General features: G+C 41.3%; 1 protein-coding gene across 3 annotated transcripts; it reads left to right on the top strand.

The window, feature by feature from the left end:
* Positions 1 to 3,779: 3,779 nt before the first annotated feature.
* On the top strand, positions 3,780 to 23,985 carry LOC132591091 (uncharacterized). 3 transcript variants are annotated; one of them, XM_060280852.2, is made up of 7 exons: positions 3,780 to 3,914; positions 8,532 to 8,635; positions 11,071 to 11,224; positions 13,450 to 13,610; positions 14,863 to 15,066; positions 15,674 to 15,855; positions 16,905 to 23,985. In XM_060280852.2, the coding sequence occupies exons 2-7, from the start codon at positions 8,581 to 8,583 to the stop codon at positions 22,452 to 22,454; spliced, it is 6,306 nt and encodes a 2,101-aa protein (XP_060136835.1). In that variant the 5' UTR covers positions 3,780 to 3,914; positions 8,532 to 8,580; the 3' UTR covers positions 22,455 to 23,985. The 3 variants fall into 3 exon arrangements, with proteins under 3 accessions (XP_060136835.1, XP_088509805.1, XP_088509806.1); XM_088653679.1 differs by lacking the exon at positions 3,780 to 3,914 and having other exon boundaries at positions 8,534 to 8,635; positions 15,382 to 15,855; XM_088653680.1 differs by lacking the exons at positions 3,780 to 3,914; positions 8,532 to 8,635; positions 11,071 to 11,224; positions 13,450 to 13,610; positions 15,674 to 15,855 and having other exon boundaries at positions 14,949 to 15,066.
* Positions 23,986 to 25,683: the final 1,698 nt, after the last annotated feature.

Below are 25,683 nucleotides of genomic sequence, written 5' to 3' on the forward strand. Positions count from 1 at the left end.
GGACTTGTGAGCTTACCACGGCCCTAGTGGGGATTCTTTCTGCATCTCAGTCAGGGTACTGATTCCTGAGGGTAGCTCATCCACTGAAGCCTCTTAACATTGAGTAAAGTGGTACCTCTACTTACGAATGACTCGACTTACGAATGTTTCTACTTACGAATGGAGCTCCGTCCGCCATCTTGGATGCTGTTTAGATAGGATTTTTTCTACTTACGAATTTTTAGATAGGACTTATGAATTTTTTCTCCCAATGCATTCCTATGGGATCCGACTTACAATTTTTTTCGACTTACAAATGTGCGTTCGGAACGCATTAAATTTGTAAGTAGAGGTACCACTGTATGTCCAATGGACATTGTCCATTCCATTACAGGGGATTTGATAATGGTTTCTCCTTTATAATGGGTCCTCCTTTATAATGGAGAAAGGCAGCCTAGAAATGGAAGAAATCACATTGTGTCATTGATACAACGAATGTGGGTGGAATAAGGCCTATTTACCAAGGACAGAGTGCAGCAGGGCTTATTCTAAACTACCCCCCCAATAGTAGTTCCCCTTCCTCAAACCTTTAGTAAACAGAAGAAAAGGGGGTGGTTAAATGAAAATTATCAGCAAAAGAAAGGAAGAAATAGACTGCAAGGCTGAGGAAATCATTGGTGGCAAGGAAAAAATAGGTACACAAAAGAAGAATTCATTGGATGCCAAGTTACAGGTTTGGGGCAAGTTCTCTTTGGTTCACTCATGTGCCCAACTGCACAAAAAATTATTTCACACTCTTCCTCTTTTTCTTTTTCTACACAGCACAAAATGTGTCTATCTGCATATTAGAATAAACCATGCATAAGTGACAGTCCATAAGTTACAGAGCACAGATGACTTAATCATGGCCGGATCAATGTTTTCTAAGGCACGTTGCTGTAGATATCTAATTAAGGCCCAGCCAACCAGTCATTTCTAGTAAAATGGCTTGAAAACATGTAAACAATATGAATATACAGGTAAGCTGTTCTGATATGACTGACATTTTTTGTTCCACTGAGCATCGTAGGAGAGGTATGTTCCACTGAGCATCGTAGGAGAGCTATGTTAGTGAACATTGGCCTTATTAGTTAACTTTTACCGGTATGTGCACAGATGTTCACCCCTAAATGCCAGACACTGAATAAAAACAACAGAGGATGTGCAGTGCCTATGCACTCTGTTGTTGACGTTACCAGAGAGATCTGTGCAGCTGCATAATTTTTGTGGTAGTATGAATATTTGTAAGAGTGGAATGGGGGATAGAAGTTGTTTATCTTCTTTTTTGCTATAAGCCCTAATCTCATCACATATTGCTTTAATTAATTTCTTAATTTTCTGACACCCTGAGTAAAGAATTACTTTTAATTGTCAGTACTATTTGTAAACTGATAGTGTAAGGGGGTGGGCTTACAGGGAGCAGTCATCCCCCATCAAATCCAGCTCCTCAAACGGCTCGGACAGCAGCGGAAGGGAAGGAGAAAGGAAGGAGGAAGTGAGATGAGCAGGCCAGGGCTCACACAGCATACAAGAGCCCTTCCTGCAGCATGTGATACCAGCGAGGAAGGAAGGGCCGCAGAAAGTTCCAGCGGGGAAACAGCAGAGGGGCGTCCTTTCAAATTCACCCTGGAACTGAGGCGATCAACGGCTCGCAAACCAAGGGGGAGGAGATTTGGGGTCCCCAAACTACTCTGCTGGGGGAGGAGCCGAAAAGCGCCATTGGGAGAATCTGATAGCACTGAGTAGACATGTTTTCATGAAGCTCTTGCATTGTCCAAAGCTTTCACAATAAAAGCATTAAAGACAAGATGGTTTGGAGTGTCGTTGCTCAAGGGTAGCCAGCAACCGCCCTGACAGATAGGTTTATTGTACTTGTGCAACCAAAAAGTCCCAAGTTCCCAGAAAAGTACTTTTATACAAAGCTAGTAAATGCATATTAATAATGGTGAATACAACAACAGAAACAATGAAAGGGGGGTGCACTGTGGCAGAGAAATGTGACAACAATTCTGCTGATGTGGCCAACAGAAAATATCTGTATACAAACCTGACACTTAGATTTCTGACAACAAGCGGAGACTGAAATGGAAACTATAGGTTTCTTTGTGCTGTTCCAAGAGACTGAGGCTATGTACACATCAGTGGCTTAGAATCATAGAATTATAGAGTTGAAAGGTCTCTTAGGGTCATCTAGTCCAACCCCCTGCAACGCAGGAATCTCAACTAAAGCATCCATGACAGATGGCCACCAAACCAAAAAAGTTTTCCCCGCCACTGTTGCATTTCAAGTCATGTTTGCATGTTTCTGTGCACACCAGAGACGGGGCAGAGATGTGCATTACCTGTTTGGTCTCCCCATCCCTGCAAACCCTACCCCATGCCACTTCTAATCATGAAGCTGTCTCATCTGCACATGCACAATGTTGGTTTCAAATGCACACACCTCAGCTTAACTGCGAAGTGAATATGGTGTTTCAACTAGGTGGAAGCTGACCAAGCTACAAAAGTACCTGGGTGGGGTGGGGGGAAGGAGGTGGCCTGTGTGTTTTTCTGTGGTACGAATGGATGTTTGTGGGGTGGGGGGCAGAATGGATGAATAGGCTGGGACTCACAGGGAAGAGGGTGGGGCAGGGAGAGGGAGGGAGAACAAGCAGGGGCGGAGGAAGGGGGTGTGGTGGGGGCAGGCCACCCTGGGTGTCACCACTGAGGGGGTGACAAAATGTCAGGCGGCATTCATCACGAGGCCTGCAACACACCCAAGCAACGCGTCATTCCTAGGAGTGACATAGTGCCTTGGGCGCCCGTAGGGTCTGCGCTGCCCCAAACAGTCCGCCTGCCACCATGCCCTCAGCTGTAGGGTGGCTGAGTAGGAGGAGGCAGGCAGACTCCCTGGAGCTGCTGGCCCCACCCCCACAAGCTGCTGGTCCCGCCCCACGGGTGCAGGTCACGCGTGCTGCCCCAGTCACCTGATCAGCTTCCTCCGCCGCTGAGAGCAAGCATGAGGAGGGAAATAGAAATGGATAGCTGCTGACTGCTATGTGACTCCCACCACCAGGGGTGAAACTAGGCTTTATTTCACCCAGGTCAAAGACCCAGTTGGGCACACCCCATGCACTTTTATGTACACACACACAGGCTGGGAGCCTCAAATGTGCCCCCTCTGGAGACTTCGCCCGGGGCAAGCAACCTGAATAATCCCCCCCCTGTAGTTACAGCTCTGCCTACCTCCACTTTCCCCCAAGGGCTGCAGCCCTCAACCCACAAAAAGTTGATTACTTATTTTAAAAACACACAGGGACATGACTGGCAATTATACATTTAGCATTATATCTAGTTTGACACTGAGGAATGCTTTCGGTTGGTAAGGGGGCTGGTCAGGGTGGAGATGGCATATACAGACAACTGGCTCTCTTTCCTTAACATATATGAGTTGCAGCAACTGACCAGTAAAAACCAATCTCTGCCTATTACAATATGGGACACTTATAATTATGATAGTGTTACGCACTGTGCTAAAAAAGTAAGATTTATTTATCTTGCCTAGGATCTCATTATTCATTTGGTGGTCTGAGGCTGTTGCTTCTGCCGCAACAATCTTATCTTTCTAAATCCTATTCATGTTTCATTAGCTTCTGTGATCTCTGAATGTTGAAAGACAGTTTTACGGCAGTGTACAAAACCACGTGCTCTTTACTTGCCAATTAAGCATTATACCTGATCTGGTATAACCAGACAGCCTAGCCTGAATGCGTCTAGAAAATCTGAAGGACAACTAAGGAAGCCATCGGATTTTGTACAGAGAGTAAGGACTGGAGATTCGTTGACAATGTACTGTTACTGATACAGTAATTGATTCTTATAAAGAGCACATGGAACCTGGGAAATCCATGCCTAAGGTAGGTGTTATTGAAAGAGAGGAAGTATTTGCTGCAGAAACAAACAAAATGGAGATGTGCATTTAAAAAAAGCATGGGCTTTATATATGTGTGCTTGTGTTTGTTGTATGGTATATCTTAAACATGTAAACAGAATGCTACAAGCTGTTCTCTATACTACTATTGTACATTATGTGTATGTCTTGCAAGCTTTCTGTTTATGTGAGTATCTGCTTATAATGTTTGGTGTGTGTGTGTGTGTAATGTAGATTTAACAATCCAGTCTTTTCTACTTGGAAAAGATAACATTCTGTTCTGTAGCTATACAGTTACACTCTGATTAATTTGAACATGACTTTTATTGACAATATTTTGGAGAAAAGGGCACCCAGGACCAGTTTGCTCCCATCACACATAGGTGGTGTATATATATCTAACGCATGCACATCAGAAGTTATCTGAAATCATAAAGTCGTTGAGCAGATAATATTTTACTTGTGTGTTGCTTGCTAACTACTTGTAGAAACTTACATAATATGCTTTATTTACACCTACAAAGTTATTCAGCTGCTTTTTTCAATGTGCCCAGGATGCTTTTATTGAAGATGGCTCAGTAACAGTTTTTCCATAATAAGATCTTCTTTTCGTTTTATAGGGAGGCATAACAATTGTTTCATAATTTCCATAAGGATATTGGGCATGATCCAGCCAAACTGAGTACTGGCACCTTTTTTTTTCTTTAACAAATGCACTGATCTTAATGCTATATGATATACTTAGGATAAAGATGCATATTTGCAGGCATATGTGTCCCAGAGAACATGAGTAGAGCAAGCGGAATTGCCCTTTAGCTGAAGCATGATACTGCAGGAATTTCAAAGCCTGGCGCCTTCAAAATTACATATTTATAGGTGCCAGGGGAAAACATTCCTCTTCACCCAGGCCTTTTGAACTGTGTGGGGCAAGAGCGCCAGCTCCTGGGGGCCAAGGAACTGTGGGTCCCCTGAACTGTTTTTTAAGGAGCCAGCCCCCCCCTCAATGTTCAGAGGGCTCCCTCAATCCTCCGGAGAAGGTGAGGGGCAGGGGGATATTGCTGTGTTTCTTATTACGTTATGTACTTCTGTGTTTTTATATTGTAAACTGCCCGGTGATCCTTGGATTAAGAAAGTTATATACATTTAATAAATAAATTTTTATACACTTTCCAGTGCAATTGCCCATCACTCCCCTTATCCCAAAATTCTAGCTTTTTTGGTGTGTGGGGAGTCGGTTTGTTGTGCAAGAGCACCCAATCAACTTTAATTGTGCAGCCTGAATTTTCTGGTATGTGATTGAAGCCTATCCAAAAATAGCAAGTCTGGAATAACCCCTGGTACAGTTTTACAAAACTTTCCAGAGGCATCTGGTTAGCCACTGTCAGAAACAAAATGCTGGTGTGCAAACAGGAGAGCTTCTATGCTCTTCTGAAAACATCTTATTTGTGTGGGAGCTGGGAGGATCCTCAGGGTCATTACGCTGTGACTACATTGTTAATCATCAGTTAAAGGAAGAGACTCTGTGCATTCCATCTCAAAGGATGCCTCCATCCTCTGCTCTTGCCGTAGCAGAACTGCTGCATTCCTAAACTGTTGGTAGCTGTTTCTGCAAATTGGTTTCAATAATCATCTCACGCCTTAATGTACTGATACTCAATTATGATTTGTCATTATAGAAAAATTGTCCTGGGGAGTAAGGAATTAAAATTGTTGTTTTAAATGTCAATAGCACAATGCAGAAATAGACCAGGTTGAAATTTCTGCAAAGGGCGAAGTATAGGCGCTTACACAACAATTGTTTAACATTAACATAAACAGCCTGTTGCAAACAAGGCAAGTGTGAAATAGTTCAAAGAGAAATGGGATGTGAGTGGGATATTTTTATTTTTATTGGACTTTCTTCAATAGCTCCTAATAAAAGAGAAAAGCTCATTTTACACAGGAACATCTTTTGTAAGGAGTAAAGTGAGTGCAGCTGCTCACTTTATATGTAGGCTAGCCAAAACAGGATGTTTATAAACAGAAGCTGGAAAGAATTGGGGATAAAACTCAAAAAGCTTGAGGCTTACTCCGTCTTTTAAGAAGAACTATGAAATCTAACCCCATAAAGACCAGATGACTACATTCCTCCCCAAATATAGTTTTCTGCCCTTCAAATAATTAGGACCACTTCATTGTCTTACTAGATGACAGCCTTTGTCCACAACAGGATTCTCCTTTGCTGTGAAGACTTAGCCATCTCTGGCTTCCTGGGTTGCTTCCTGTTTATTGAAAATTCATCCTGATTTGTTTGAAGGGAGAGTATATATTGGCTTTTCATTGAGCTTCCATTGTGATTTGTTTGCAGGGAATAAATAAATCAGTATGGATCCCGGGGTGGGAAACATATCAGCACTGGCGAAGCTGCATGGTCTGGCACCAGGGGGGGATAGGAGGTGGGGGTGAGGGTGGCACGCACCCCAGGGGGCGTAGCACATGTCCTGGGGGCGTGGCATGTGTCCCAGGGACACGGCACGTCGCCTCACGGTGGCATGGCATGCATCCCCGGGGCGTGGTGCGTCGCCTGCGGAGGTGTGGCGCCCGGCACGATGGGGTGTGTGTGTGGTGCATTTCCGGGGCAGCCGCGATGGGTACCCCCCTCCCCGATGGTGCCGGGCCAGGGCACTCCCCCCTGCCCTTCCGCCAGTGCATATCAGTACAGTGGTACCTTGGTTCTCAAACTTAATCCGTGCCAGAAGTCCGTTCCAAAACCAAACTGTTCCAAAACCAAGACTCACTTTCCCATGGAAAGTAATGCAAAACAGATCAATCCGTTCCAGACTTTTAAAAACAACCCCTAGAACAGCAATTTTATGAGAGATTTATTACAAATGAAGACTGCTAATAAATCTCTGTGCCCACATGCTTCCTCGGCGCGAGCCTAGCAGAGTGTGCAAATCGTGGAAGCAGTTTGTGGTCTGGACGTTGTCTTCCGGACAATGAAGGAAAATGGCATGAATGCTACAACTTGTGTTTATTATAATAAGCAGTAATAAATACATATAACTCACTTAACAAAGCCATTCATAAAAATCTCTCTCACTATTCCTAGAGCCTGCCAGCAAGTAAAAGAGAGAAACACAAAAGTACAGTGGTACCTCTACTTACAAATTTAATGCGTTCCGAACGCACATTCGTAAGTCGAAAAAAATTGTAAGTCGAATCCCATAGGAATGCATTGGGAGAAAAAATTTGTAAGTCGAAGCAACCCTATCTAAAAATTTTGTAAGTAGAAAAAATAATATCTAAACCGCATCCAAGATGGCGGATGGAGCTCCATTCATAAGTAGAGTTATTCGTAAGTAGAGGTACCACTGTGCAGTAAATACTATACTATGTAGCAGAGCTCAGCCAATCCGCAGACACACTTGCAGTCAGCCAATCAACAGGCTGTCTCCAGGGCACCTTGTCTCTGGGCAGACTGCTGTCGCTAGGGTACTTCTGTATCTGGGCAGGCTGCCAAGAATATCTCACAAATTTAACATGAATTTTACTACCTAACGAGACCATTGATCCATAAAATGAAAGCAATGATCAATGTACTGTAAAAAGGTTAGATGTTATGTGAGAGGTGCCAGTTTGCCCCCAAGATTGGGGTGTGTGTGTCAATGTGTGTTGCACCAGGCTCCCTCAACATTGCGAGGGGTTGGGGCTGGGCCCCTTCAAACAAATATTGAGGGGGTTGAAGAAACACTCTGTGAGGTGAGTGAGGCTGAGAGACTACAGAGAAGTGTGACTAGCCCAAGGTCACCCAGCAGTTGCATGTGGAGGAGCGGGGAACCCGGTTCACCAGATTATGAGTCCACCGCTCCTAACCACACCACCACATTGGGTCTCCAGTGAAGACACCTCCACCTCCTAGAATTGGCGTGCCTGTGTTGCGTCAAGAGAAAGTTACCCCACGCTTTCTAGAGCACTTTCCCCATTATACTCCTTATCAAAAAGAGGGAAGAGGGATTTATTATTTCGCCGCCCTGAGAAGTGTAGTGGCAGGAGGGGAATAAGGGCTCTTGGCAAGCACTATTGACAGGATCCTTTGGGACTGTTTAATGGGGCAAGATTCTGCTTTAAATGTAAAGTGCAAGGTGGGGCCTTAGAATTCCCCTCAGTACTTACAGTCTGCCCCTCGGGAGAGTCTTAAGTCTCGAAACATTGACTTCCTCCTCAGCAGCCAACTCATGTATGCATATCAATATTTTTGGAACTGCCTACTTTTCTGACGCAGGATTTTGATGTCAGTCCTCTTTCTTTGACCTCCACAACATAGCTTGAACTTTCCCTTCATCTGTGCTTGGTTGCCTAGGTAACCTGTAGGTTGCCACCTGCTGGTCTGTTTGTTTATTGCAAGAGGATCAAATCTGAATCTCAATGTACCTCAGAGATTGGTATAGATCTCCATGTACACACACACACACACACACACACACACACATTTATGAACTGATCTGCTCTTCATCGAAGAATATTACTTGGTTTACTCTGTGGACATCACAAAGGGTTGCTTATATTTCAAGTAGTCACAAATTAAAAATAAATATTTACAACTCTGCCTTCTTTTCCACAGGATGATTGTCTTATTCAGTGACCAACGCAAATAGAAAAATAAAATAAAGATGGGGTCTGAGAATGAAATAGCTATTGTGGGTATAGGATGCAACTTTCCTGGAGGTAAGTATTTGAGGGGGGGGGAGGAGATATAAGAAAGGTATCCTTGTTTCTTACACTATTTTCATTGTGAAATAAAGCATAAAACTTCCTCGTGATTTAAAGTAAAAGTAAACTAAGAACTCAGCACTAGTTATTGAGAGATACCAATATTTAAATTCTTGCTAGAAATATTTTGTAACACTGTATGTCCCTGTCATGAACATGGAGAAGTGAACGTCTGTGATATTATGAAGTCCACTGGAAATTCAGGCTTTTTACATGACAAATCTTGGAGTTTTGCATCTCATCAATACTCTTTAATGTCTGATCTAACTTCCACAACAAGCAGAATAGCACATACAGTGGTACCTCTACTTACGAATTTAATGCGTTCCGAACGCACATTCGTAAGTCGAAAAACTTTTTAAGTCGAATCCCATTGGGAGGAAAAATTCGTAAGTCGAAGCAACCCTATCTAAAAATTCGTAAGTAGGAAAAATCCTATCTAAACCGCATCCAAGATGGCAGATGGAGCTCCGTTCGTAAGTAGAAACATTCGTAAGTGGAGTTATTCATAAGTAGAGGTACCACTGTATAAATTTAATTATGTATTTTGCCTTCCTGAACTTGGAATATGCTAACCTAAACCTTACGCCTTCACAACTAGATGGCTCTTATCTGCGAGATGCCACCCAAACAAATATGGTAACAGCTGAATGCAATTTTCATAGGAACATCATGCAGAAAAATTACAGACAGTATGATGAGATTGTGTGATTTAGGAAAAGGGGGGAAATGGTTAACTTATAAAGATCTATTAGTGAAAGTAAATGATCAATATGTGCTAAAACCATACAGATTGAGCAGTATTGTATGAGCTGGTTACATTACTACCAAATACAAAGCGTATTTAATAAACCTAAATTAATAGGTTTTTCTGAAAATAGATCTAAATTTCAGGAATTATTGATTGAAAATTCCATTAAACCATTGGCAAAAATATACAAATTTTTATTAGAATGGGATATGAAGGATGAGGAAGTCAAAAATGTGATGATAAGATGGGCACAAGATGTTGGGAGAACAATATATAGGAGTCAGTGGGATAAATTGTGGAGGGTGGATATGAATTTTACGGCCTGTATAAGGGAAAACATGTTGAAATTGACATGCAGATGGCATTTGACGCCGGAAAAATTAGCAAAAATATATAGGAATAATTCAGATAAATGCTGGAAGTGTAAAGAAAAAATAGGAAATTATTTCCATTGTTGGTGGAGTTGTACAAAGGTTACCAAATTTTGGTCAGAAATCTATGACAAATTGAAAAAAATGTTGAAGTGGACGTTCGAGAAAAAGCCAGAGATCCTCTTACTAAGCTTAATACCTGTTAATATCCCGAGCGATAGGAAAAATATTCTCTTGTACGCTTGCGCAGCGGCCAGAATGTTGTTGGCTCAAAATTGGAAGGGGGATAAAATACAATCAATTCAGGAGTGGCATATTAAATTGGCAGAATTCATGAATTTAGCAAGAATGGCGGCAGTAATTAGGAGGGTCCCAAAACAAAAATTGAAAGAAGAATAGAGATATGTGGAGGATTACTTTCGCAAGGAGGGTATAAATTTGAAATGAGTGATTTGCTTAGACTGAGATCCACAAGACAAATACATAGACAAGAAAAATATGAAAAGTTTTATTTTTTAATTACATAGAATAAGGAAGAGGCATGGTAAATGTTATATATTGAAAGGGAACCGATATTAAAATGCTTGGAAGTTGATTTTTATTCTTTTATTTCTTTTCAAATTTCTCTTTCTCTTCTTTTTTGTCCCTTTTCTTTTTCTTTTTTTCCTTTTCTGCTCTCCTTATGATTTGATCTGATATGATTTGATCTGATTTGTTAGATTTTTGCTTTTTGTATGTATTAGTTTGTTTGTTATGAGTTGGGGAAAATTCTTATGATGTGATTTAATATGATTTGATATGATTTGTTATAATTTCCTTTTGGTTTGTGTTTGTCTGTTGGTTATGATTTGTTGATGATTTTAATAAGAAATAAAGTTAATTTTTAAACCTTAAAAAAGAGAGAGAGAGAGAGAGAGAGAGAGAGAGAGAGAGAGAGAGAGAGAGATTGTGTGATTTAGGAAAAGTTCCAGTTTGCTGTGAAAGCTGAAATTTTGTATCACTTGAAATGCAAATTTAATTTGTATTCAGGTAGGTAGCCGTGTTGGTCTGATGCAGTAGAAATATATTTTTTAAAAATTGTCCAGTAGCACCTTAGAGACCAACTAAGTTTGTTCTTGATATGAGCTTTCGTGTGCATGCACACTTCTGAAAGTTGGATTTCTTATGTAAGTTCAGATAAATTGAACAAGACAGGTTTGACATTTTAAAAATGAAAACAGTATATTTAAATACATCTAAAAATGTATATTTAAATCTTTATGCAACAGGTGAAGGAATTGACAGTTTCTGGAAAGTGTTAGAGAATGGCAGAAACTGCACTACAGAAATACCTCCAGAAAGATTTAACTTTAGAGAGTGGTATGATCCAGATGACGACAAACCAGGTAAAATACGTACAACTCGTGCTGCTCTTCTTGATGAGTAAGTCATATATTTTGCTAATAAATCCTTCAGACTTTCTAAACTTGCAGATTTCCCCCTTGAAATGACTGGCTGATGTAATATGTGTTATTATATGAACCTTTCAAAATCTCTTAAAATTAACGAGCAATCTCAAAGTGCTGCTTTATAATGAATGCATTTCCACACTACGTGAACTACTTTGGGTGCAAATCTTATGCTGAAGTTGTACACTATATGAACTTCACCAAAAAATGTGATGCCATCATAATACTGTACTAATGTCCTTCCACATTCTGCTTATCAGCTCCAATTTAGAGTTTGGGTATTAATCTGTTTTCCAGCTACATGATTGGAAGGCCTTGAGGGCGGGACCCTTGCTGAGGTGGTGTTGGTGAGCAGCATGAGCAGAGACACATTTTAAGACTCTTTGAGTTCTTTTTTTCTGAAAAAAGTGACTAGTTAATAATCGCCACAACAACAATAAATTCATTATCATCATCATTATTTCCTTATACTTTGTACCCCACCGTCCATCATGGAACCCAAGTTTCCAGGCGGTCACCAACCCAGGTACATCTGGACCTGCTTAGCTTCAGTAAGGTGATGTCCCTAAGTGCCTTCAGACCAGATGTTGTCTCTGTGCTTCTCCAAATGCCCCATAAACCACAGCCACTGCTGTGACCAACAAATGCCTCATTCTTGCTTCAGATCATACCCTGGGACTAAGGCAGCTATAACCCATTTTAGCACTGTTGTCTCCCCCATGAGAGTTATCCTTATTCCCAGTGCTCTTTTTCTAGAAAAAGAGGTGCTGGAACTCACCATGAACACCTCCCTTGTTCTCTTATAATGGCAACGGCGCCCACCTGAGAGGTGCCAAACTGAGTTCCAGTGAGTTCTGGTGGGGGGGGGGCTGATTATACTGCAGTGCAGCTTTTCCTGGTGCAATAGTTTCAAGCCATGGTGTTTCACTGGTATTTCCGCCAGCTTCATACTGTGGTACCTTGGTTTAAGAACAGCTTAGTTTATGAACAACTTGGATTAAGAACACTGCAAACCCGGAAATAGATGTTTTGGTTTGTGAACTTTGCCTTGAAGAAGAAGAAGAAGTTTGGACTTGATATCCTGCCTTTCACTCCCCTTAAGGAGTCTCAAAGCGGCTAACAATCTCCTTTCCGCTCCTCCCCCACAACAAACACTCTGTGAGGTAAGTGGGGCTGAGAGACTTCAGAGAAGTGTAACTAGCTCAAGGTCACCCAGCAGCTCTTAACCACTACACCATGCCGGCTCCCATGTTCCACTTCCTCTCCCGGTATGCCCCGCAGAGGACATTAAGGTCCACAAATAATAACATACTGGAGATCCCGAGTCACAAGGTGGTTAGACTGGCCTCGACCAGGACCAGGGCCTTCTCAGTACTAGCCCCGACCTGGTGGAACGCTCTCTCTCAGGAGACTAGGGCCCAGCGGGGGTTGTCATCTTTTAGTAGGGCCTGCAAGACAGAGCTGTTCCGCTTGGCCCTTGGACTGACTCAGTCTGAACCCGGTGTTACCCTCCCCTAAGGCTTTATCCTACAGATATTTAAATGAGGTTGCACTTGTTGATTCATAATTTAAAAATTGAATTTTAACATTGTATTTAATCTGCATTTTAATTGAATTGTTTCTTTTATGCTTGCTTTGATATTCTTGTTGTTAGCCACCCTGAGCCCGGTCTTGACTGGGAAGGGCGGGGTATAAATAAAATTATTATTATTATTATTATTACTATTATTACTATTATTATTATTATTATTTGTAAATTGAGTCCCCTGCTGCTATGGGAAAGCATACTTGGTACACTTAGACCTGAGAAACCTCGCTGATGAAGAATAATTGAAACAGGGCCTCGTCCTGATGTTGATGCTTACTGGAATTTATCCTGAATAAAACTTTGTGAAGACTTTTTGAAATTATCCTTTTTGGCCCGAGTTCTTGTCATTTATCGTTTAATTTTGGTTTAAAAACAGACTTCTGGAACAGATTAAGTTCATAAAGCAAGGTACCACTGTACTAGGAAATGACATGGGCACAGTGTCCTATCTGCTGTGTCCTATCATGACAATTTATTTGCTGGTACAACATGTAGTATTAGGCTTCAATGAATTTTAAGTATATCTTATCTTATCTTATCAGAGCATGTTGGATGAAGCAGTATGTGAATCATACTGTATATCATGTCATACCTCCATTTAATTTTTTTAGATTGAATGCATTTGATAACAAGCTGTTTGGCATCAGCAATGAGGAAGCTGAGTGTATGGCTCCTCAGCAAAAGCTACTCATGGAATGTACCTACAGAGCACTGGAAGATGCAGGAATCACTCCTGAAAACATCAGTGGTACCAAAACAGGGGTTTTTGTTGGTAAGATAATAGTTATGGCAGAAGATTTTGTCTATTTACATTGCATGCCATATATCTGCTTTAGAGGTGGCCACACAATGATAGGTTGTTGGAAGACGGTTGGAGGATGGATGGTGGCTAACAGATTGAGGTTGAATGCTGACAAGACAGAAGTACTGTTTGTGGCGAACATGAGGCGGGCAGGTGTGGAGGACTCCCTGGTCCTGAATGGGGTAACTGTGCCCCTGAAGGACCAGGTGTGCAGCCTGGGAGTCATTTTGGACTCACAGCTATCCATGGAGGCGCAGGTCAATTCTGTATACAGGGCAGCTGTTTATCAGCTCCATCTGGTACGCAGGCTAAGACCCTACCTGCCCGCAGACTGTCTCGCCAGAGTGGTGCATTCTTTAGTTATCTCTCGCTTGGACTACTCCAATGTGCTCTATGTGGGGCTAGCTTTGAAGGTGACCTGGAAACTACAACTGATCCAGAATGCGGCAGCTAGACTGGGGACTGGGAGCGGCCGCCGAGACCACATAACACTGGTCTTGAAAGACCTACATTGGCTCCCAGTACGTTTCTGTCACAAAATATACAGCAAAGTGAAGCTTGGAAATGCAGGCTGTTAGGCCTTTAAAATATGTCTTTCCAAGTGAGTTCCTAAATTCCTCTCTTCCCCAGCATAGGAAAAGGCCACAAATTTGGTAATTAAAAAATTGGTTTACTTATAAACTCATCAAATGTCAGCTTCATGTGCTTTTCCATACATTCATCAGGAAACATTGCACAGGCAGGAAAACTTAGCTTACAAAGTGGTAAAAGTTCCTATATTGATTGGAATATGAACACAAGGGTGGCTGGTGAGAGCCATATGGCTGAGCTGGAGCAAGCAGCTCAAACCTCCTCACACACTGAGTTTCTCAAGTAGATGGGACAATAAGCTTGATTACTTATCTCATCCCAAGTTCAGAGGAAGTGACATAGCTAAGCCTGGCAGGAGAGCTCACTCTGTGTTTTTAACCCCTTCATGCATTAAACTTAAGCATGTTGGATATGTGAGGCTGGTTATCCCACAAAATTAACCCAATCGTCAGATTTACTGTGAGGGGAAACTGAGATGGGGAAGCACATGCTGCTTAAGTGCCTTAGAAGAAACACAGAATGAAAGTGAAATAATAAATAATTGTAGGATGGGAGGTGAAGAATAAAAACCATTACTAGATGCAGATTTTAGTGTAAATTGACCTTAAAAACAAATGTTCTGTATTTACAGGCCTGATGAATCGAGACTATGAATCCATAACCACCAGGGCAGTTGCTGAAATAAACCATTATGATGCCACAGGGGCAGCAATGAGTACAGCAGCTCATCGGATTTCATACAGTTTTAATTTGATTGGACCATCAATTGCCATTGATACAGCTTGTTCATCTTTTCTCTCTGCTTTGGACCTTGGCTACAAAGCCATTAAACAAGGTATTCTTGGTTACTATGTTTCTTATGCATACCATTAACCGTGATTCCCAAACTCCCCCCCCCCCATAGACCACTTGAAAATTGCTGAGATTCTTGATGGATCACTAAATGATTTTTCTGTGTATTATATACTGTAATGCACTGTGCTAGATGGTGCATGGTTTTTATTTGTACAGTGGAACCTTGGTTGTCAAACACTTCAGAAGTTGAACATTGCAGCTTTCAAACGTTGATAACCCGGAAGTGAATGCTTCCATTTTCGAATGTGCCTCGGAAGTCGAATGGCTTCTGAGACGGGTTTCTCCATTTTTTCAGTGGGTTTTGTCGACCAGCAATTGCGCCTCAGTTGTTGAACATTTTGGAAGTCAAATGCTCTTCCAGAACGGATTACGTTAGACAACCAACATTCCATTGCTTATGCCCTGCCTGATCCAGGAGAGGCTAGTTTAAAACTTTGAGATGAGAGACAAAGATACGCCCAACAAAGGATTTTGTAAGAGAAATCACCATGATGACACAGATGGTATCGTGGCTATGTGAATGAAATATCAGGTTTCTCCCTTTCATGATTTCAGGCTCATTTGGTTTTTCTGTACCTTTGATATAGGAGACTGCGAATCTGCTATCTGCGGAGGAGTAAATTGCATCATAGAGCCTTGGAAGTTTGTATCTCAGAGTAAAGCAAACATTTTATCACCTGACGGAATTAGTAAACCCTTCTCTAAACATGCAGGTGGCTATGGAAGAGGAGAAGGATGTGGCGTTCTTTTATTAAAGTCACTAGTAAAGGTAGAATGCTTATACTGAACTCTCAATTTCCCAAATGTCCCAGGGATGTTCATTGGGTCTAGTGTGCTTCGGAAAGGAGAACACCAAGAGACTTGCTGTCTTTATATTTGCTTTTTTTAAAAAATATGCCCAAGCAGAACCTAAGTGGAGGCAAACAGGCATTCCTTCAAGGTAGCACTGATGCTACCCAATCTCAAGTCTCCAGAAAGAGTTCCAGAAAGATTCTCTGCCTATGTCACTAAGCCTTCAAAACTGCCACCTACCCTTTGGCTGCTGTTTCTTGGCATGATCCCCTGAACTAGAGGTTTTAACCTCCGAATTCTGATTGGTATCTAAATTAGAAGGTATCAGAGAGAGATTCCCAATTATCATGAGACTCTCTTCTAAACAGATACTATTTATTTATTATATTTATAGCCAGTCTTTCTTCAAGGGAACTCAAGGTGGCATACATTGTACTCTACTCTATGTTATCCAATGACTGAAAGATGGCCATTGACCTAAAGCCACACAATTAGATTCATGACTGAAAGCGGATTTGAAACTTAATCATCCCAGTACTAGCCTGACATTCTGATTACACCAGGCTGACCCCTTAATTTACTCACTAATGAAGTATTCCAAACTATTAACCAGAAAGCAATCCAACAAGAAATTGTTATCCATTAAAAATGCAATACTGACACATAATAATTACAAATTTCCCCAATATCCCTCAAAATAAATGGCTGGAATAACTCGCTGCTCTTGTACTGTAAGAAATGCTTAAGAGTAATACCATGGTGCAGAAAAAAAGTAAATTCAGCATAAAGTTGTATATGTTTTGCTGTCCTACTGCCCTGCAGTAGGTAGTTTGGGATCATGGATGTTGGTAATCACCAAAGTAACATGTCACGGGAAGTTACAAATGAGGAGAAGATTCAGTGATACTGAAAGGTCCAAACACTGCTCTCAAACAAAACAAAACAAATCTAAATATAATCATGCTGCAATAGTTACTTAATGTTTTATAACATTGTGTATTCCTTGAATCTTTTGTCCACAAATAGGCACAGGAAGAATTCAACAAAATATGGGGCATCATCAGCATCATGGCAATCCACCAGAATGGAAGCTCCGTTGCTCCAGGCATGCAATCATTTCAAGCAGCACAAGAGAAGTTATTACTTAACATTTATCCAACATATATTGATCCTTCAGCTGTTCAGTACATTGAAACAAACGGCCTAGGAATCCCTACTGAAGATGCCACTGAAGCAGAGAGCTTAGGCAATGTCATTGGCAAAAAAAGGCCTCCTGATTTGCCCCCTCTCAAGATTGGCTCCGTTAAAGGGAACATTGGGCACACAGAGTCAGCTGCTGGGGCAGCAGGCTTAATCAAAGTTCTTCTCATGATGCACCATGGGAAGATAGTCCCATCCTTGCACTTTTCAGAGAGCACCAGCAGCATAAATACAGAGAAATTGAATCTCTCCATCCCAACAACAGTGGAGAAGTGGGAGGAGTCCAGTGATTTCGGCAGAGTTGCTGGGATCAGTTGTTTTGGATTTGGTGGGACCAATGCCCATGTGGTTGTTAAACAATTTAAACAGACCCAGGTTACCCTTCCAGTCAAAAGGCCCGTCGAATTATTTGTCATTTCAGCAGCTTTAAGAACTTGTCTCAAAAAGGCGATAGAAGACACAGCTAGATATCTGAATACCAGTGACTCAGCGACACTCCCAAATCTGGCCTACACAGCTGCTTGTAGAAGAAGTCACATAAACCACAAATACAGAAAAGCATTTGTGGCATCCTCTCTGCAGCACTTACAGCAACAGCTTAATTCAACTGAAATGGAAACTGTTTCACGGAAAAAGCCTGCAGAATTGGTCTTTGTGTTCTCCGGTAATGGTTTGAATTTCAAAGGGATATGTAGAGTCCTGCTGAAATCTGAGCCCGTCTTCAGAGACAAATGTATTGAAATCAAGCAATTATTTCAACAGCTTGCACCCAATAGAATTTTGGATTTAACAGAAAGTGAGCACAATGATTTGTCCAGGCCTGAAGTTGCCCAGCCCTTACTCTTTACACTGCAGGTGGCCTTGGTTACACTCCTGCGACACTGGGGCGTTAAGCCAATTGCTGCTGTTGGCTATTCAGTTGGCGAAGTAGCTGCTGCCCATTGTGCTGGACTGATTTCCCTGGAAGATGCTGTCAAAGTCATCTACCACAGGAGCAGGCTGCAGGCTGGAGGGAGAATGCTGGTGGTTGACAACATTCCCGTTGAGGAGGTGTCAGCAGCCCTTGGTGGATATTCCGGGAAAGTCTGCGTTGCAGCGTTTAACAGTCCTTTGTCTTGCACATTATCAGGAGATGAAGCATCTATCCACGCCATTCAGAAAGATTTAGCTGAGCACTTCAGTAAAAGAAACATATTTCTTCATACTTTAGATGGGCCAGCTGCATATCACAGCCACATGATAGAACCGGTACTAACAGAACTCTCAGAAAGTCTATCAGAATTAAAGGAAAGGAAGCCAGAGATTGACCTAATTTCTACAGCAACAGGGAAGGCAGTTTCAGGTGGTGATTTTGTTACAGGCACCTACTGGGCCAGACAGATTCGGGATCCTGTTTCTTTTGCAGAGGCCATGATGACATCAGTAAAAGGCAAGGGTAACATTGCCTTTGTGGAAATAGGTCCTCAAAGAGCTTTGCGGAGATACATCATTGAAACATTAGGGACGCAAACCAGAGTTTTTCATTCTTTGCAAACGGATAGGGAATATGTGACTCTTCTTAATCTAGTGAAAGATCTTTTTGAATTGGGATTGAATGTGAATTGGCAGCATTTTTATGAAGGTTATCAAAGTGTACCATCAGCTTATCCCAGGTATCACTTTGATCATCAGAAACTCTTGCTACATTGGAATATTAACCAGAAAGCAAACAACAGCGGTGTAAGCTCAAGCCATTCTTTAATTTGCAGTACAAATAAGGATAACTCAGAATTCATTTGTTCTGTCTCTGAGGCTCTGAAACCACATTTATATAAGCACAAGAACTACCATGCTGCATTAATTCCTGCAGCTGTTTTGGTGGAACTTGCTCTGGCAGCTGTGATGACGAGCACAAGGCCAAAAGTACCCTTAAGTTATTGTCAAATGAATATATTTTTCCCTGCACCATGTGTTTTAAATGAAAATCTCCATGCTTTGAAGATAAAGGTTGAGCCACAACAAACAGTGTCAAAGTTCAGAATACAATCAGGTTCAGCTAATACGGTTTTTGCTTCGGGACAAGTCATAAGGAATCCTGAAAAATCAATTGAAGAAAAGAATATTTCCTTAAAAGACATTTTTCAGAGGTGTAGATCTGTTGTTAATGAAGATGAGGTTTATGAAACATTGGCTCAGGCTGGATCCAACTATGATGATACTTTCAGGCAGCTTAGTAATGTATTTTATTGTGAAGACTTGAAAGAAGCTGTGACAACTGTTACAGTGAAGAGACAAACAGTAGAAGAAATGTATGAGTATTATATCCATCCAGTCCTTTTAGATTGTTTTCTGCAAATGGCGGGTACTCTGGCTGCAGTTACTTCCAATAACAAAGTAGTTTTACCTTCTGGTATAAGTAGTCTTGCAGTTGCTCGATCATTGGAAGAGGAAATGATTATATATTTAAAAACAAGCAAGTCCACTGACAATTTCTTAGAGTTTTGTGGATGCTTCACAGATAAACAAGGCTCCGTTCTGGTAGAACTGAGATGTGTTCAAATTAATTTGGTACAGGAAATTCCCAGGAAAGAAAATGAATTGTTGTTTGAAAATCAGTGGAAGGAAATAACTTCTGATCAAGTAATGCATAATCTGCCCAAAGCACCTCGAGTTGTGGTGTTTGCTGACAAATTTGGAATATCGCAGCAGCTCAAGAATTACTTACATAGTGAGTCTAGATTTGTTACGTATCAGGAATGGGAGAAATTGTTGGCAGCTAAGAGAACAGATACCTATGCACAAAATAAAATTAATATGGAACTGCAGGGATATGATGACGTTCTGTTTATGTGGGGCATCCAAAAACTGAATGAAAATTTACCAGAGAAAGTGGTGAAACATTCAGTAAGATGCTGTGAGGCATTTCGCCAAGTTGTTATTGCATTAAAGGAGAAGAAGTCCAATTGCTCCATTACAGTAATCACTTACAGGACTTCAGAAAGGAAAGTAGACCATATAAACACTGGCTTTGGTTTGTACGGCATGGCTCGAACATGTATGGTTGAAGTCCCGGAAATAACATTTCAGATTATTGACATCAGCTCTACAAATGCAATAGATATCTCAGCCTTAGCTGATGTTTTAGTAAAATATAAAGCACAGGATTATCCAGAAGTTTGGATTGATGAGGGACGAATTTATAGTTCTGAAATTAGGCGCACACAGATTGAACCCACAGCCTTCAATACACCTTCCCACCCACTTCAGAACTCAGACTTCTGCATTTTGTATACAGGAGATCCATACTGTATGAATGATCTGTCAGTTAAAGTTGCCAACTCACATACTCAACTTGGCAACCACAGTGTTGAAGTTCAACTTGAAAAAATAAGCATCCACTCAGAAGACTATTTCCCTGTTAGCGTGTCCAGCTGCAAGTTTGGGAAAACGTTGTATTGGAATTCAGATACTATAGATAAACACAAGGTATTAGCTCTAGACTTTACTGGCACCGTAACAGCAACAGGTAGTGAGGTGAAAAAGGTAAAAGTGGGAGATCATATTGCTTCATGTTATCCGGTTTCTGCAGCGTCAAGAATTAATATTCCAGAAACAGTTTGTTTCAGTACTCAAAAATTTCCATGTTTCAGAAATATACCATGCATTTCATTCTTCTGGGTAGCAAGAGAGATTTTTTATCAAACGCTGCCAGTGCCAAAACATAATGAAATATTAGGTATTGTTTGCACTGAGCCGGAGTCAGTTTTGTGCAAAGTGCTTACTTTTTCAGCTCAGGAATTAGGTTGGAAAATAATAGTTACAAACCATACAACTGGTCTATGGCAACGTGTTAATCAGTGCAATGCCCTTATTTTTCTACCTCCACTAAATGGACTATTTAAAGAGGGCCTAAGCTGTCTTTTCCATCTTCGAGATGTTGTACTGGTTTACGGCAATGAACAACCAGAATGTTTGAGGTATCTGGCTGGGAGTGATCATGAAAATATCCATATTCACGCTGTCAGTCTTATCTGCATTTTCCAGAAAACATATATGATACGGTCTCAGAAGAAGATGTATTGTTGGCTGAAGTCAATGAATATGAAGCAATTAAAACATATTGCATATTTCATTTTTCAGCAAGCAGGAAAGCATCTGAGGTCTGATGTTGCTGCATCCTATTTCAACTGCAAGAATGTCCCAGTTGCAGTACTAAAAAGTGATGAGGAAGACAGCAAGATATCCGATATACCAGAGACTGAAACAGACAGGAGAATGTTTAAGCAGAATGCAGTTTATATAGTCACAGATGAATTCACTAGGCTTGGCTTAGAAACTGTAAAATTTGTAGCTCAGCATGGAGGTAGGTGCATTGTGATAATTTCACAGAGGAATCCAAGCACTGAGGAGCAAAAGGAAATAAATGCTCTCCAGGATCACTGTGAAGGGAGCAGAATAATCAACTTGCAGTCTAACGTTGTTTGCAGTTCAGAGGTTGAGAAAGTTATCAAGTCTATCAGTAAATTTTTCCCAAACTCTCCTATTAAAGGTGTATTCCACAATGCTATGGTTTTACATGATGGGCTTCTTGAAACCCTCAACATGTCTAACTTTGAGGAAGTTTTAAATCCAAAGGTAGCAGGGGTAATCAATCTTCACCGTGCCATGCAAGGCAGGGAGCTTGACCACTTTGTATGTTATTCTTCTATTTCATCATTTCTTGGAAACGCAACACAGTCAAACTACGCAGCTGCCAATTCCTTCCTGGATCTCTTCTCTCATTACAGGAGAAACAGTGGCCTTCCAGCACAGTCCATTAACTGGGGTGCTTTAAATCTCGGAGCCTTGCAAGATCAACAACACTATAAAAATTATAGGTTACAAACGAAAGGAATAGAGGATCTGCAAGTGAACGAGATTCATGAATATCTAAAAAGAAGCTTAATTCTGGATAAACCTCAGCAAGCTGTGTTAAAATTCAATTTTCAGACTTTAGCTGATCATGTTTTATCTCAAAATTTGTCTCTGAAGAGTCGTTTTTATGAACTTGTTTCTGAAGAGACAGGTAGTAATCCTGAGCTCGCTGGTGAAGCTGAATTCAAAAACCACACTCTAAATGAACCTGTAGGTTATGCAATCACACTTTTAAAAAGCCTGCCTAAAGCAACCCCTGTTGATCTTTCAATGCATACGCCACTTTCATCATTGGGTGTAGACTCTACATTAGCCTTGACTCTACAGAATCGTATCTTTACGGAAAGGAGAGTGGAAATACCTCTCACGAAACTACTTGATCCTCAGTCCACTGTGTCAACTTTAATTTTATACTTGAAAGAAAATTCTGACACAACTGATTCTCATGGAGCTGAAGGTACTGATGTTGGAAGCTGGTTGTAGAAATGCATTTCCAGGCATTATACTAAATTAATTATCAGTAATGGCTTAACGTTCAGGGTTGGTTTGTTTCTTGCAGTTCAGTTCAGACCTCAAAACCCCTTGATTGCCACAGTATTACTAGTCCCCAATATGGAAACCTTTCTCTATATAGGACACATTCTGGCCATGCCTATCACCACAGTCTGACGGATAAGACGTGAGCACAGTAGGTGGCTTGTGGCAGTAGATATAAATACACCCTGCATATGACAAGTGAAGCAAATCCAATGTCTTTTCAGTTCGGTGCTCAATACAGAATTTCTATCTAGCTACGAATTTCTGATTGTGCAAAATGATTTCGTGAAAATAAGGAATATGCAGTTGAACGCTATTCTTCTATTGCAATATCTCACTCTATTCAGTTAGACGTATCTGTATGTAACACCGCAGCCCAACAGAGAACTATCCGGGATGAACCTCGGTTGAAAAAAATGGTGTTTATTTCAAAGTAGGCATGTAGAGTGTTGCTCTGGAGAGGTGCATGTGATTGCAGCCTTCAATTTCTACCATTCAATTATTTAAGTACAATTGTTCTGGTTTTTTACTGGTAATTGCTAGGTGGAATATGAATAATATGGGAAATGTATTAATTGTAACTTTAGTATATAGATAATTAATTTGAATGAAGATTTATTGTGTGTGTCACAAGGCAAGAATTCAGAAAAGGCCAAGAAGACACCATAAAGGCAACAAAATGGGAAAATACAAGGACCCTTTTCAAAGATGCTACGAAGGTTAGAATTAGATTTTTAGATGCTGATGAGAGCACAACCAAACTCTCCCTCCTCTGCCCCAGCCACAACATGGAGGTTGCTGTTCTCATATTCAGCTTAATAAATGTACTTTCCCCACTGCAGCCCTTCCTAATTTTATAACCAAATCTTGCTTGTCCAAGGATAGTTTACAGAGGCAGAAAAATGCTTACAGAGGGCCCGTCATTTATTTACAGACTTTGCTTTTTGCAAAGTCTGTAAAAAAGTAAACAAAAAAAGCAAATACACAGAACACTCAGACGGTGGAACTGCTCAAAACCTTTGCCTCTGTCTTCACCCAAAAGGAAAGCAGTTTCCAATCTATTGATAATATAATAAATGATGCAGGGATGGAACTGCAGCCCAAGATAGGAAAAGAGATGGTAAGGGAATTCCAGTCTCCAGGGCCTGATGAGCTGCACCCAAGGGTACTAAAGGAACTTGAGGATGTAATCTCAGAGCATCTGTCTATAGTCTTTGAGAATTCTTGGAGAACGGTTGAGATCTCTGCAGACTGGAGGGCAGATGTTGCCCCCAGGTAACTACTTACCAGATAGCTTGACGTCTATACCAAGAAAGGTCCTAGAACAGATAATTAAGCAGTTGGTCTGTGAGCACTTAGAAAAGGGTGCTGTGAGTATTAAGACCCAGCATGGGTTTCTCAAAAAAAAAAAAAAGTCATGCCAGACAAACCTCATTTCTTTTTCTGACAAAGCTACAAGCTTGGTTGATCAACAGAATGGGGTAGATGTAGTGCATCTTGAGTTCAGTAAGGTTTTTGACAAAGTCTCCCATGATATTCTTGCAGAGAAGCTGGTAAAATGTGGACTGGACTTCGTAACTGTAAGGTGGATTTATAGCTGGTTGACTGACCAAACCCAAAGAGTGCTCACCAATGGTTCCTCATCATCCTGGAAAAAGAGGGCAAGTTGGGTGCCACAGGGTTCTGTCCTGGGCCCACTGTTGTTCAACATCTTCATTAACAACTTGGATGAAGGTATTGAGGGAATTCAATATGACCTTAACAGATTGGAGAACTTGGCAAAAAAGGGGGGGGCAATGTGAGCTGAGAGGGTTAATAGCTCAGCAATCGTCCTGCCGCGGGGCCCTATGACGTGTCCATGTAAACAGGAAGTACCTGTGTACTGTTGTAACTTTCTGTTATATGAGAACGCTGTATGTTTGTATCCTGTCTGTTCGTGTCGCAGCTTCCAGCCAAGATGGAGATGTCCACACCAGGCTGAGCTGCCCTAAGCAATAAATCTTCTTTGTTTTAACGAACAAGGGAGTGGACATGAGTTATTTCACAGGCACAGAAAAGTTGGATAAAGCTTTCGCTGCTACGGAATGTGATATGAACTTGGGAGTAAAGTTTCTGGACGTTTTAGAAACAGAGGCTTGACATTTGTGACGGAGCGTACTGGGCGAGTATTTTTGCTACGTCTGAAACGCAGCTAAGAATTTGTTCGTAGGCAGATAGATTTCTCTGCTATCTTTCTGTCTCACAAAGCTGTGTTATCGATAATTAGCCAATTACGGGCTATTATCTCAACAGGCAATTTCAATAGGGACAAATGTAAGGTTCTACACTAATAGGAAGAACCAGCTTCACAATAGAAGATGGGGGACACCTGACCTGCCAATAGTACATGTAAAAAGGATTTGGGGTCTTAGCAGACCACAAGGCTAATATAAGTCAACAGTGCAATGCAGCAGCAAAAAAAAGTTAATGCTATTCTACGCTGCATTAACCGAAGTATTCTGTCCTGGAAACGATGCCTTATGAGGAACGGCTTACGGAGCTGGGTATGTTTAGCCTGGAGAAGAGAAGGTTAAGGGGTGATATGATAGCCATGTTCAAATATATAAAAGGATGTCATATAGAGGAGGGAGAAAGATTGTTTTCTGCTGCTCCAGAGAAGCGGACACGGAGCAATGGCTGCAAACTACAAGAAAGAAGATTCCACCTAAACATTAGGAAGAACTTCCTGACAGTAAGAGCTGTTCGGCAGTGGAATTTGCTACCAAGGAGTGTGGTAGAGTCTCCTTCTTTGGAGGTCTTTAAGCAAAGGCTTGACAGGCATATGTCAAGAATGCTTTGATGGTGTTTCCTGCTTGGCAGGGGGTTGGACTGGATGGCCCTTGTGGTCTCTTCCAACTCTATGATTCTATGCTCAATTCTGCCTTGTTCAGACCACACCTGGAGTACTATGGCCAGTTCTGGGCACCACAATTTAAGATATCGACAAGCTGGAACATGTACAGAAGAGAGCAACCAAGATGCTCAAGGGTATGGAAACCAAGCCTTATGAGGACAGTTGAAGGAGTTGGGCATGTTTAACCTGGTAAAGAGAAGACTGAGAGAAGATATGAGAGCTATCTTCAATTATCTCAAGGAGTGTCACATGGAAGATGGAACAATCTTGTTTTCTTCTGCT

This window comes from Zootoca vivipara, chromosome 11 (genome assembly GCF_965207765.1).
Source record: "Zootoca vivipara chromosome 11, rZooViv2.hap1.1, whole genome shotgun sequence".
Lineage (NCBI taxonomy): Eukaryota > Metazoa > Chordata > Lepidosauria > Squamata > Lacertidae > Zootoca > Zootoca vivipara.

Bases quoted from the DNA above. Each gene is read 5' to 3' on its own strand.
- LOC132591091 (XM_060280852.2), top strand. From the start codon at position 8,581: ATGGGGTCTGAGAATGAAATAGCTATTGTGGGTATAGGATGCAACTTT. The intron at 13,611-14,862 runs GTAAGATAATAG...CTGTATTTACAG, and splicing joins CAAAACAGGGGTTTTTGTTG to GCCTGATGAATCGAGACTAT. The intron at 15,067-15,673 runs GTATTCTTGGTT...CCTTTGATATAG, and splicing joins CTACAAAGCCATTAAACAAG to GAGACTGCGAATCTGCTATC.